The sequence below is a fragment of the Eurytemora carolleeae genome, unplaced genomic scaffold, assembly GCF_000591075.1.
Source record: "Eurytemora carolleeae unplaced genomic scaffold, Eaff_2.0 scaffold856, whole genome shotgun sequence".
NCBI lineage: Eukaryota > Metazoa > Arthropoda > Copepoda > Calanoida > Temoridae > Eurytemora > Eurytemora carolleeae.
Window position 1 is genome coordinate 46790 of NW_019396743.1, and position 12313 is coordinate 59102.

General features: G+C 32.6%; 1 protein-coding gene across 1 annotated transcript in view; it reads left to right on the forward strand.

The window, feature by feature from the left end:
* The window catches only part of LOC111708086 (uncharacterized), a 60277-nt gene that overhangs the window by 46613 nt on the left and 1351 nt on the right, over positions 1-12313 (forward strand). Inside the window, exons 38-51 of the mRNA XM_023481347.1 lie at positions 71-122; positions 694-810; positions 1130-1171; positions 1253-1319; positions 1591-1671; positions 2271-2360; positions 3271-3374; positions 4300-4383; positions 5229-5294; positions 6533-6604; positions 7524-7591; positions 8834-8917; positions 9693-9752; positions 11224-11383. Coding sequence (XP_023337115.1) covers positions 71-122; positions 694-810; positions 1130-1171; positions 1253-1319; positions 1591-1671; positions 2271-2360; positions 3271-3374; positions 4300-4383; positions 5229-5294; positions 6533-6604; positions 7524-7591; positions 8834-8917; positions 9693-9752; positions 11224-11383 — 1147 coding nt within the window. The remainder of the gene's footprint in view (positions 1-70; positions 123-693; positions 811-1129; positions 1172-1252; positions 1320-1590; positions 1672-2270; positions 2361-3270; positions 3375-4299; positions 4384-5228; positions 5295-6532; positions 6605-7523; positions 7592-8833; positions 8918-9692; positions 9753-11223; positions 11384-12313) is intronic.

A 12313-nucleotide genomic window follows, 5' to 3' on the forward strand; every position in this document is an offset into this window, starting at 1 on the left:
TTTTGAACCGCAGGTCTGCAGGTTCTCATTTTTTACTTCTTTTTGCGACTTTACATATTTTCATTTTTAGGCTTGTACACTGGGTTAACTATAGCCAGGAAGGACAGAGCTGATTTCACGGGGTAAGTGCAAATATCTAAATTTATGAAGGACTAATTAAAAAAAAGTTTTATTTTAATGATTCATTTGTAATTGCTTATTACGTTACATTACAGCTACAACAAACCGGTCTATCTTTCTTCTTAGGTGTTTACTCTCAATGGATTAAATATATATTTTTTTTCCTTTTTTATTTTCACTGTTTAAAACAAGAATTGTAAGTGGAAACATGGTCCATTTAAAAATTAACATTTTCCATCTTCAATATGCAAATTCAGAAAATTCAATAGTCAAGTGCATTTTCAACCACATTGGTAAACCATGGATAAAAATTAGAGAAATAAGTATTTGACAATTTTGACAAGATTTTCAATTTTTTAACTATCAAACTAAATTCTTCAGTGAAATTAACATACTTTTTCTTCTTATCGATCTGAAAGGTTCTCGCCCTCCTGTTCAAGGCGCCCCTATTATGTTAAAGCCCACTTTTTGCTTCAAGCTGGGAATAAAGTCCAGTCTTTTCACAATTCATGTAAACCACTCCCCTCCCCGGCCCCTTCTAATAAATTAAGATTATAAAATTTGTTTATTTAGTGATTCAGAGCTACAAAGTCTTCCCCTTCATTATCTTCTTCTTCTTGGTCTTCTTCTTCTCTTCTCATCTTCCCTTCCTCTTCTCTTCCCTGTAGGGAACCTTTCATGTCTGCTTAGGTAAGTTGCAGTTTATGATTCACAATTTTCTTCAAACTTTAAAGGATTTTTACAGTATTGACTGCTCATACAATGCTTTTTAGATTTAAAATCTACATTCCCAGGGCTACAAATAAGTGGATGAAGTGTGTCAGCGAGTTTAAAAGCTAAAGCGTTACTACCCTGTACTAAACAATTGATACATCTTTTTTGATCTGTCTGGATCTTAAGCTGAATTTTGGCAATGTTTAAAAAGTTTTTTAAAACAATTAGTGTCTTGCCAGAAAATTTCGAAAGGGAGCTTTAAAAATGAATAATTATTTTATGACATTTTTTTTAGAACTTTACTGCCAGGAGTAGCCTTTGCTGTAATACTGTCTAGGTATACTTTATTATTATTATTATTATTATTATTATTATCATTATTGTTATCATTATTTTTCATATTATTTTTATCTGCTAGCATGCTGGTCAACCTTGTGTCTACCTGGAAACGAACTATTTATACCGTGAACCCAGCAGCTTCCCAGGTTCAATTGTATAATTTGACAACATTTCAAATTTACATTACTTTAGCTTTTAATTAAAATCTAGGATAGGTTTTTATATTATGTGAACAAATTTAAATTATATAACTCAAAAAAATACAGCTTGATATGTTCTCTGTATACGCGTAATTTCAAGTGACCCTCCATGCAAAGATGCAATGCCTGATTTACAAAACTAAAGTGAATTACTTTTATTGAGGCAAGCCACTATTGTTAGAGTTGAGATTAAGAATAATTAATATGTCTTTTTAAGATTTGTTTCTGTATCTCCAATCCAAGCTCAGAATCCTCAGCCGGACTCTTGCTCTCAGCTTTCTGTCTCATTTTTGTCCAGGTTGTCTTTACAAGTTTAAAGTGTTTTTATTTTATTTACAATTTTTAAAAAATTGGAGATTAGCTTTAAAACATACTTGAACAGAAATTGCTTCTTTAGTTAACGAGTGTTAATGTTAACGACCATGGCATTCGTTATTTAGTTATTTATTTATTTATTTATTTATTTAGCAAATTTAGCAGAAACCGGAACAATTATGAATTAACGTAGTGAAAAAAAACTTTTAAAAATGCTCAGATTTATTTTCATTAATAGGCTTTTAGTGCGGTTCGCGCCCATCTTTTATTTCAATTGTGAACATGTTTTCTTTCTTTGTGTACACTGTAAAACAAAAACAATAAAAAATTTCGCAGATTTATAAAAGAAATTTTGTGGATTTTTTAAAATGTTTATAAATAAAATTCTGATGGAGACTCTTTGAAAATTCGATCATCCTTAAACTTTCATTGGGGTTCCGCGAGGTCCCACACAAAATGTGGGCCCGATCGGTTTAGCCGTTTTGATGTTTATTGGATACAGACGGACATCGAGACAATCAAACAGCAGTTGTACAAAATATTTTGTGTAGCTAATAAGGAAATTTATAATATTTTATCTAGATAATTATAACTGGAGTTATCTTGGGTTTAAATCCTCCTGTTCCTCTACTAGTTGACACAACATGGAGATGTCAGGCATTTCAGGCAGAGGTACAGGATTTTACCAAATACGCCGCCAAACTAAATTTAATGTTAAAACAACAACAAAGTAGTTTGTTGGGTCACTTAATAAAATAGGACTGTAATACTTTAACAATTTTCATATTTTGTCGTCGATATTAGATCATTAAAAAACAAATCAAAATCCTCCCTCCAGAATGGAGAATCCAGAATGGAGAATTCAGAATGGAGAATCCAGAATGGAAAATCCAGAATGGAGAATCCAGAATGGAGAATCCAGAATGGAGAATCCAGAATGGAGAATCCAGAATGGAGAATCCAGAATGATTTGAACGATCGAATTAGCGCTCTTGCTGTACAATCAAACACCGTAAATACTTCTCATAGGTCTCAAATGAATCCTGAAAAATTTCTCTCAGCTGAACTACCACGTCGAGCCGGTCACTCCCTTTAATAGGACCTATCGAGATCAATACTTAATCTCGACCTTTTGTTAATCTCCAGATTCATTTCATCTTTAATTAACATCCCGCATGGTGATCGTATACACGCTGAAGTGATAATTGAAATCAAGAGATGAAGCATTGATTCCCAAGATATTTTAAAGTCCCCCATCTCTGTTTAATGGAATTTTTTTTTGCCTGCATATTTTATATATAAATAAGATCATTACAAAAAGTGTTTTTTTTTAATTGTATCAATTTAACTACTAGATTATTATTTTTTTTGCCACTTTTATAGGAAACGAATTGAGTCTTTGCCACAAACTCTGATTTTGAAATCCCAATTTATTTACAACCCATGTGTCGTAGACCTTAGATATTTCAAATTATGAATGGAATTATAGTCTTAGTTGGAGATATCAAAGGTTTACACCATCAGGTTAAAAAGATTTAAGAAGTATAATTTTGAGTTTGTTTATAATTATGAAATTTTTTAGGAGGCTGTCATATTTATGCACAGTTGGCTGTTTGTTTTAACTTTAACCACTGTGGTGGTTGCTTTAGCCTGTCTTAAATACTGTTCTTCTAACGGAGAAGCCAGGTAATACTATATAACTTTAACCACTATGGTTGTTGAATTAGTTTGTCTTAAATACTGTTCTGCTAACAGAGAAGCTAGATAACACTAGATAACTTTAACCACTGTGGTGGTTGAATTAGTTTGTCTTAAATACTGTTCTTCTAACAGAGAAGCTAGGTAATACTAGATAACTTTAACCACTGTGATGGTTGCTTTAGCTTGTCTTAAATACTGCTCTTCTAACAGAGAAGCCGCGTAATATACAGCTTGAGATAGAAACTTCTGAACCGCTCCTCTTGGTGAGATTACCCAATCTTCTTTGAACCACTCCTCTTGGTGAGATTAACCAATCTGATTTGAACCAATTCCCAAACTTTTGAATGCACCATGAGTTGAATTTATTCTCTTCTTTATGCATTTTCCTATATGTTATGTGTATATTCCCAATTGTTAACAAACGAACCAGCATCAATCGACATCCTCCCAAAGAGAACTTTTATTTAAAAGTTTCAATCTTTCTGTAATCTACAATGTACAATTTTTTGTACGAAAGCAGGGGGTGGGGGTTAAACTAGACCCCACCCCCTGTAATTTAGGGTTAATTTGGGTTTACGGACGTTATTAAATAAAATACATTATCAAAACCTTCTCTGAAAGAAAAAAAATATTATTCATAAATGTATTTTTCTCTTTTTTTCCTTAAATATGAATCTTGTTTTTATCTAATATAAAAAATAAGAAGTCGACCTAATACATAATCTTAATACATAATACAGGGTTATCCATAATGCATGACATATAATTTATTTTATCTTGTTTTTTAAAAATATATGTTTGCAAACTTAATTGATTCTAACAATAGTCATGATATATGTTTTATCATTCTTAAGGATGTAAAGAATTAACACAAATATTTTTTTTGTATTACTAATATTGCTAATTCTAGATGGAGCTTGCTGAGCTTACTTGGACTTATCACTATATGGACTACTTGGGGGGTACTCATCAATATACTAGACTACAAATACAGGTAGTAGGGGTGGTCAGGACTTATACGGGAGTACTCATCACTATACTAGACCACAAATACAGGTAGGAGGGGTAGGGAGGACTACTTGGGGGACATTCATCAATATACTAGACTACAAATACAGGTAGGGTAGGAGGGTAGGAGGGATAAGGAGGATTACTTGGGGGACATTCATCAATATACTAGACTACAAATACAGGTAGTATGGGTAACCAGTACTTCTATGAGGGGTACTCATCAATACCCTAGACTAAAAAATACAGATAGAAGGGGTGGTCAGGACTTAAACGGGAGTACTCATCACTATACTAGACCACAAATACAGGTAGGAGGGGTAGGGAGGACTACTTGGGGGGTACTCATCAATATACTTGACTACAAATACAGGTAGTAGGGGTGGTCAGGACTTATACGGGAGTACTCATCACTATACTAGACCACAAATACAGGTAGGAGGGGTAGGGAGGACTACTTGGGGGGGGGGGGTACTCATCAATATACTATACTGCAAATACAGGTATAGGAAGGGGGACAAGTTTTTTTAAACATATTTTTCAATAATCTGGAAAGCAATGGTCTCACTTCTGGACCCGCAACCATGGCGCAACTTTTACACCACCTGGTGGCAAAAAATTATTACTTAGAATTTCTAAATTTGGAAGGCATGTGCCTAGCAATACTTAAGAATTGTGATTTTGCTTTTCAACTATGAAAGAAAAAAATATTTTAAAATTTTTAAATACTTCACAAACAAATTAACTTTAATTGACTGAATGTTTTGTTTTCGTTAAGGAAATATTTGATGATTTTGTGGGTAGTTTTGACAATATTTTTACTATTTGTAGGGAACCCGTTTCAGTCCTTGGTTTAGTAGTCTCAGCATTGGTTGTTCTAGTCTGTGTTTATGCCAGGTGAACATACAAAATCAGAATTTTTTTTTCTTCGTTTATTCATTAAAAACTGCTCATTTAAATGGAAGTGGGAGTGGGACGGGAAAGTAATAACATAGTGTGGTGGGAAAGTAATAACACAGTGTGCTGGGAAAGTAATAGCACAGTGTGGCAGGAAAGTAATAACATAGTGTGAACGGAAAGTAATAAGATTGTGTGAAAGAAAAGTAAAAACATTGTGTGAAAGGAAAGTAATAACATAGTGTGAAAGGAAAGTAATAACATAGTGTTAAAGGAAAATAATAACATTGTGTGAAAGAAAAGTAATAACATTGTGTGAAAGGAAAGTAATAACATTGTGTGAAAGGAAAGTAATAACATTGTGTGAAAGGAAAGTAATAACACAGTGTGGCAGGAGAAAGTAATAACATTGTATGGCAGGAAAGTAATAAGACAGTGCAGCAGGAAAGTAATAACACAGTGTGGCAGAAAAGTAATCACACAGTGTGGCAGGAAAGTAATAACACAGTGTGGCAGGAAAGTAATAACATAGTGTGAAATGGAAAGTAATAACATAGTGTGGCGGGAAAGTAATCACACAGCGTGGCAGGAAAGTAATAACATTGTGTGGCAGGAAAGTAATAACACAGTGCGGAAGGAAAGTAATAACACAGTGTGGCAGGAAATTAATAATAATAAGTAATGATGCAGCGTTGCAGGAAAGTAATGACGGAGTTTGCCAGGAAAGTAATGATACAGTGTGGCGCGAATGCTAAAGTAATAGCGCAGTATGGCGGGATTTTAATGACACAGTGGTAAAGTTATGACATAGTGTGGGCTGTGGCATGAAAGTAATGATAACATGTGTGGTGGTAAATTAATGTCGCAGTGTGGTTGTAAAGTTATGACATAGTGTGGGCTGTGGCATGAAAGTAATGATAACATATGTGGTGGTAAATTAATGTCGCAGTGTGTTTGTAAAGTTATGACATAGTGTGGGCTGTGGCATGAAAGTAATGATTACATGTGTGGTGGTAAATTAATGTCGCAGTGTGGTTGTAAAGTTATGACATAGTGTGGGCTGTGGCATGAAAGTAATGATAACATGTGTGGCGAGAAATTAATGTCGCAGTGTGGTTGTAAAGTAAGGAGTAATTACTTAATGTGACAATAAAGTATTGACACAATGTGTCTGAAAATCATAATTTTTTTCATTTTTCAAATTAAAATCGATTATTCATTCATCTGTATATTTTTAGGAAACTATACGAGCTCTCAGAGTTTGGTAAACTAGACACTAAACTAGAGTTAATGTCAAACATATTACTCAGGAAAATATTTATATTGTTTTTCTTTTCATCTATTAATATCATATCTATTTTGTCTATTTTGTATGGGGTCTGTCAATAAGAGAAACAGTAAACAGCAAGGACATGCAGCGGCGAATACGGGAACTAATAACTTGTATAACATTCGCCGAGGGGAGGAAGGTCAACTACAACATTTTCTCGTCCGAGCCACATTCTCCTCATTCACTCGTCCGAACCACCTTGAAACAACAATTATAAAGAAATTTCTCTTTTTTACTGAACAGGATGGTAAGGCCTGCGGGCTTGTTCACAAACTGTTGTTTATTTTACTTAAGCCTTAAAATATTTTTCTTTCCTAATCTTGATATTGTAAAACTTCGAGATATCAAAATATGAGTTTAACATAATTAATATTTACATTACATTCAAAAGATACTGTGATCAATTTTTACAAGTATGCGGCAAATGTTCAGTTTCTTTCTGCAAGAAGATACCAAGACACGGGCAGCCGTAGTACATTTGAATTTCCGAGCCGGGTCAACCTTTCCGGTTCCAGTTTGTAATGGGTTAAATAATGCAGGCACTCAATAGGACTAGCCGGTGCAACAATGTTGACGCGGTCAGGCTTCAGGTTGAATTTACTTTTACTAAAAGGTCAGAGGTGCGTGTATATGTAAATTGAACATTATCAATTTTAATGTTCCTCTAATAATAATTCTTTTCATAAAATGTTATTGAACATTATTGTTTTTCTTATGTTTCTCCAATGTTGGATGGTATATTTCTTTTTCTCCGTGACTATAGAACCAATAACATTTCTCGTAATGAGCTTATCTTAAATAAGAGTGTTTTTAGCTGTTTACTGTTTCTTTTTAATTAAATAATAGAAACTGTTCTCTAGAGAAAGAAAACCTTTTAAACAATATAAACTATCCCATAGTGAGTCCCCGACACACTCTCAATCTACTACCAGATCTTACGGAACCAATGTACTGCCAGGAATTATAGGTTTTTACCGTTTATAATATTGTACTGGACTGGAATTATAGGTTTGTACAGTTTATAATATTGTACTGCCAGGAATTATAGGTTTGTACAGTTTATAATATTGTACTTCCAGGAATTATAGGTTTGTACAGTTTATAATATTGTATTGCCAGGAATTATAGGTTTGTAAATAATATTGTACTGCCAGGAATTATAGGTTTGTAAATAATATTGTACTGCCAGGAATTATAGGTTTGTAAATAATATTGTACTGCCAGGAATTATAGGTTTGTAAATAATATTGTACTGCCAGGAATTATAGGTTTGTAAATAATATTGTACTGCAAGGAATTAAAGGTTTGTAAATAATATTGTACTGCCAGGAATTATAGTTTTTTAAATTTCATATTATTGTATTGTCAAGGATTACAGGTTTGTACAGTTTATAATAATGTACTGCTAGGGTCTGTAGGTTTGTACAGTAAACATATTGTACTGTCAGGAATTATAGGTTTGTACAGTTTAACATATTGTACTGCCAGGAATTATAGGTTTGTACAGTTTATAATATTGTACAGTGTACTGTCAAGGGTTATAGGTTTGTACATTTAAAATATTGTACTGTCAGGAATTCTAGTTGTACTGTATAGTTTATAATATTGCACGGCACATGGATTTTAGGTCTGTACTGTACAGATATAATATTCCATTCCCAAGGATAATAAGTTTGCACTGTACAGTTTATAAAATTACACTGCCTTATAGGTTTGTATTGTACAGTTTATAATATTTTAACACTATCCATACCGGGGTACTTGACAACCAGGATATGGGGGGGCTCTAAATCCCATGTTTGATGTCCAAATAGGCAAAATTAATACGTCATTGGAAAGCTCTTATGCTCTACTTTTAGAATCTGCCACAAAATCGGCAAATTTTTAGAAATACGATTTTTTGCGCAAAATCTAGCTATTTATGTATCAAATATGTTTGCAACAAAGAAAATGTCCAAATAATGATTAAATTGTAAAAGATTTATTCACACACAAAGATGGGCATACAATACAATAATAAATATACATATGGTGTAGTTATGGTGTAGTTAACATTTTGTTGTTCTTGAGAATATAGCTTACAAAAATATGCAAAATAATATGAAAAAATCAGGCGACATATTTATAATTAATCATTAAATAAAATATCTATCATATCACTAATAAGCACCTATCAGGGTTTAGCTGGCAATAATTGTACTTTGTTTAGCGATGCCTGAGTTTGAAGATAACTCTATACTTGGAGAGGATATTTACCATGCTGTACAGTTTGAGGGTCGACAGAATACTTCAGGTATGTACACTATGATCTCTAAAATGTAGGCACTAATCAATGCTCTTTTTCTTAATCTCCAGATTAAATAATGCTTGTTTTATTATGCAAACTACCCTAAAACGATAAAAAAAATGTACATGTCAAAGCAAAGAGAATAGAATATTTATTAGAGTGGAATTTAGAAAATCCCTTGGTATGAATTTTGTCAGTCCCTTTCAGCCTGAAAGGGCGTACAAAGTGTACAAATCATGTAAATGTTCACAAATTATATGCAATAGAGTACATTAATACAGTATTTTCCCTAGACTATCCACTTCAATTTCAAATTTTTGAAAGCTGTTAAATAAACTTTATAAATTGAATTGGGTGAATAAAAAACATCATTTGATTTATTATAGTTATACGGAAAATCATCGTTTGTAAAGTGAAAGGCATAGAGTCTATGTGAAATGATCATTGGCCTGTTATGAAACCAGCCCATTTCATAATTTGGTTTTCTTTTAATATTAATTTTAGATTTTCTATAAAATGATGTTCCAGGGCCCAAAAGGGTATATATAGCACAAATGTGTGAAGTATACCTACAGTATGGAAACAGTACAACAAAATGGCCGTTTTACACTTTTTTCTAGTAAATTCCCCTCTATTGTATATTCTATTTTCTTTGGTCGTAAGTCGTAACGATCATGGTCGGATTTAAAAAAAAAATTTAATGTGAAAGCTATTGCAAAGTTTAACAAAATACAGTTTTGACATATTTGAAGTTTACTTAATTTAACAACACTAATTTCAGGACCGGTCAATATGAAGATGTTTGAAGTAGAAGCATACACTGACGACAGTGAGGACAAAGGTAGATATATATATATATATATATATATATTACTGAATAACAAGAACAGCTGTGATAGCGCACAATTATTACATTTTAATTTAGCCAGAACCTCTTTAAACACTGCTGGTTGTTTTAAATGAGAGAAATAAGAAAAACTAGCTTTAATTTAGGATATAGTTGCAAAATTCCCCAACAGAGGGAGGTTAGGTTACCTAACGTCCCTTGGGACAGTTATGTAAAATAACCACCCGTTCTGCGTAGTTTTTTAGGAAAAATTTCGCGCATTTTCATCTCAAAAGACTATAAAATTTTTCAAGAAATTGAAAATTTTACTTCGCTGTGCTCTAGGATGTTTTGTAAACCAAATTGGTCTTGGGAACCCTTGGTAAAGTAATATTTCTTTAACTTCCCTGTAAAGTAGTTGTGATATAATTAAAACGATTTATTAACCCTATCCCTGCTGGGGTACTTGAAAACCAGGATACGCTGGGGGGGTAAATTTGACCCCCCCCCCTCTAAATCCCATGTTTTATGTCCAAATATGACAAATGATACATCATTAGAAAGCTCTTGTGCTCTACTTTTAGAATCTTCAAAAAATTTGCAAATTTGCGAAAATTGAATTTTTTATCGCAAAATCCAGTTTTATAGTAAAAATGTTTGCAAAAAAAAATTTGTCCAAAAAATGACAAATTATACATTTTTGAAAAGCCCTTGACCATGCCATTTCAAATATGCAAAAATTTTTGCAAAATTTTAAATAACCTGATTTTTAATCAAGAAAAACTAAAAATGTGCAAATTTCCTTTGACAGGTTGTTTGCAAAAAATTTGCATTTTTTTTTCGCAAAACTTGTGCAATCCGTTTCGTTATGTCATAGGCTTTCCAAAAAGCTAAATTTTATCAAAATCTGATAAGTGAAAAGGGTCATAACAAAGATTTAGTTTGTTACAGGCAAAAGCAGTCATTCAGGCAGTGTGCCTGAGGACTCAGGCAGTTAGTATTAAAGCTCGGTTTTAGGCCTAAAGGGAGGGCTTTCGGTATGTAAGAAAAGTCAGAAAATTTCAACAGCCTCAGACCAATACTTTTTGATTTATATAAAAAAAAACTACAGGGGGGGGGGGGCAAATTGACCCCCCCCCCAGCGGGAATAGGGTTAAGAGATCTTTAAAACGAACCGTAAAAACACTAGTTATAGAACATATGTTTTAAAAACATAGAAAATTGATACTGAAAACTATGACTTTGATAGATTAAATATTCAAAGTTTGAATTGGAAAAAGTTTTCTAAAATAAAAGTGTTTTCAGACGAGTTATCAGATCCATTGTTCCTTTAAAGAAGAAATCTTTTATAGATCGTATTTTGTTCGATGAGATTAAACTACTTAATTATCATTCAAAATCAACATATTCAATGGATCTATCCTTATACAATTTCCAACGGTTTAATTGAAAATAAAAATAAGAATTTTACTAAATTAAAATTTAGATTTTGAGAGAAACTCTGGATTTGACACGGATACGGTTCGTAGTCCTACGATATCCCGGTTATATAAAGAGGAAGATGAGGGAGGAGAGGTGGACAGTATATATCATACCATCAGTCGAGGGGTCAGCTATACACCTGTACTCAAGAAAATAGGATCTAGGTAATACAATTTAGTTTTTCACCTGGCTTAGTAAAATATTTAAGTGTTTTTTTTTTCACGACAAATTAAAATAAAAAATTGAGTTTTTGTCACAAAAGTAGATTTTCTAATCCCAAAATGTTTGCAGCCAGAGGCTGAATTTAATGAATTGCAATCGCGTCGCTGAACCGCCAATCGTCGGCGCTGGCTCAAATCTTGTAACATTCAAATTTTAAGTTGAGACATTCATTTTTGAACCGCGTCTAATAAAGGTCTCCGAGAGCAGGTTGTAAAGATATAGGAATTAGAATTTGTGGCAAAACTCGATTCCTTTTTATTTTTGATTGAAATCTTGCATATTTTCGGGTCAATTTATTTTGTTACAGAAAATCGATTCAAAACATTTTTTCTACTAACTAACTCTTCAATTGAAGGAGTTCTGAGTGAAAACATTTAAGGTTTTATCTCAGGTGCAATTGTCACTTAAGCTTGACGTGGTTTGCATTAAATAGGGTATTTGGAAGAAATTGTAAAAAAATGTATAAGATAAAAAAGCCTTTGTATATATAAAAATACAAATATTGATTGCGTAATAATGCGTATTCTGCAACGCATTTTGACGTAAAAGCGTATGTAATCCAATGTGATTTAGCATGCCCTGTAAATTTCCATTCTCAAAAATTGATATTTTCTTAGATTCAATATTAAAATAAAACAATTTAAGAAAACTGATCGTTCAACAAGTTTTTTTTGTTTTTTTTTGTTTCTAGTTATACAATTAAATAGAAATAGTAGATTGAAAATTTAATTTATGAAAAATAAGCTATTAAAGCGACAGTAAAAATATTGGTAAATGGGTAATATTAAAAGTTTCAAATTCATTAAAAATATTCTAGCATAACCAAGGTTATAATGCAAGGAAAGTTATTTCAGAGGTGTACGCATTTTTTG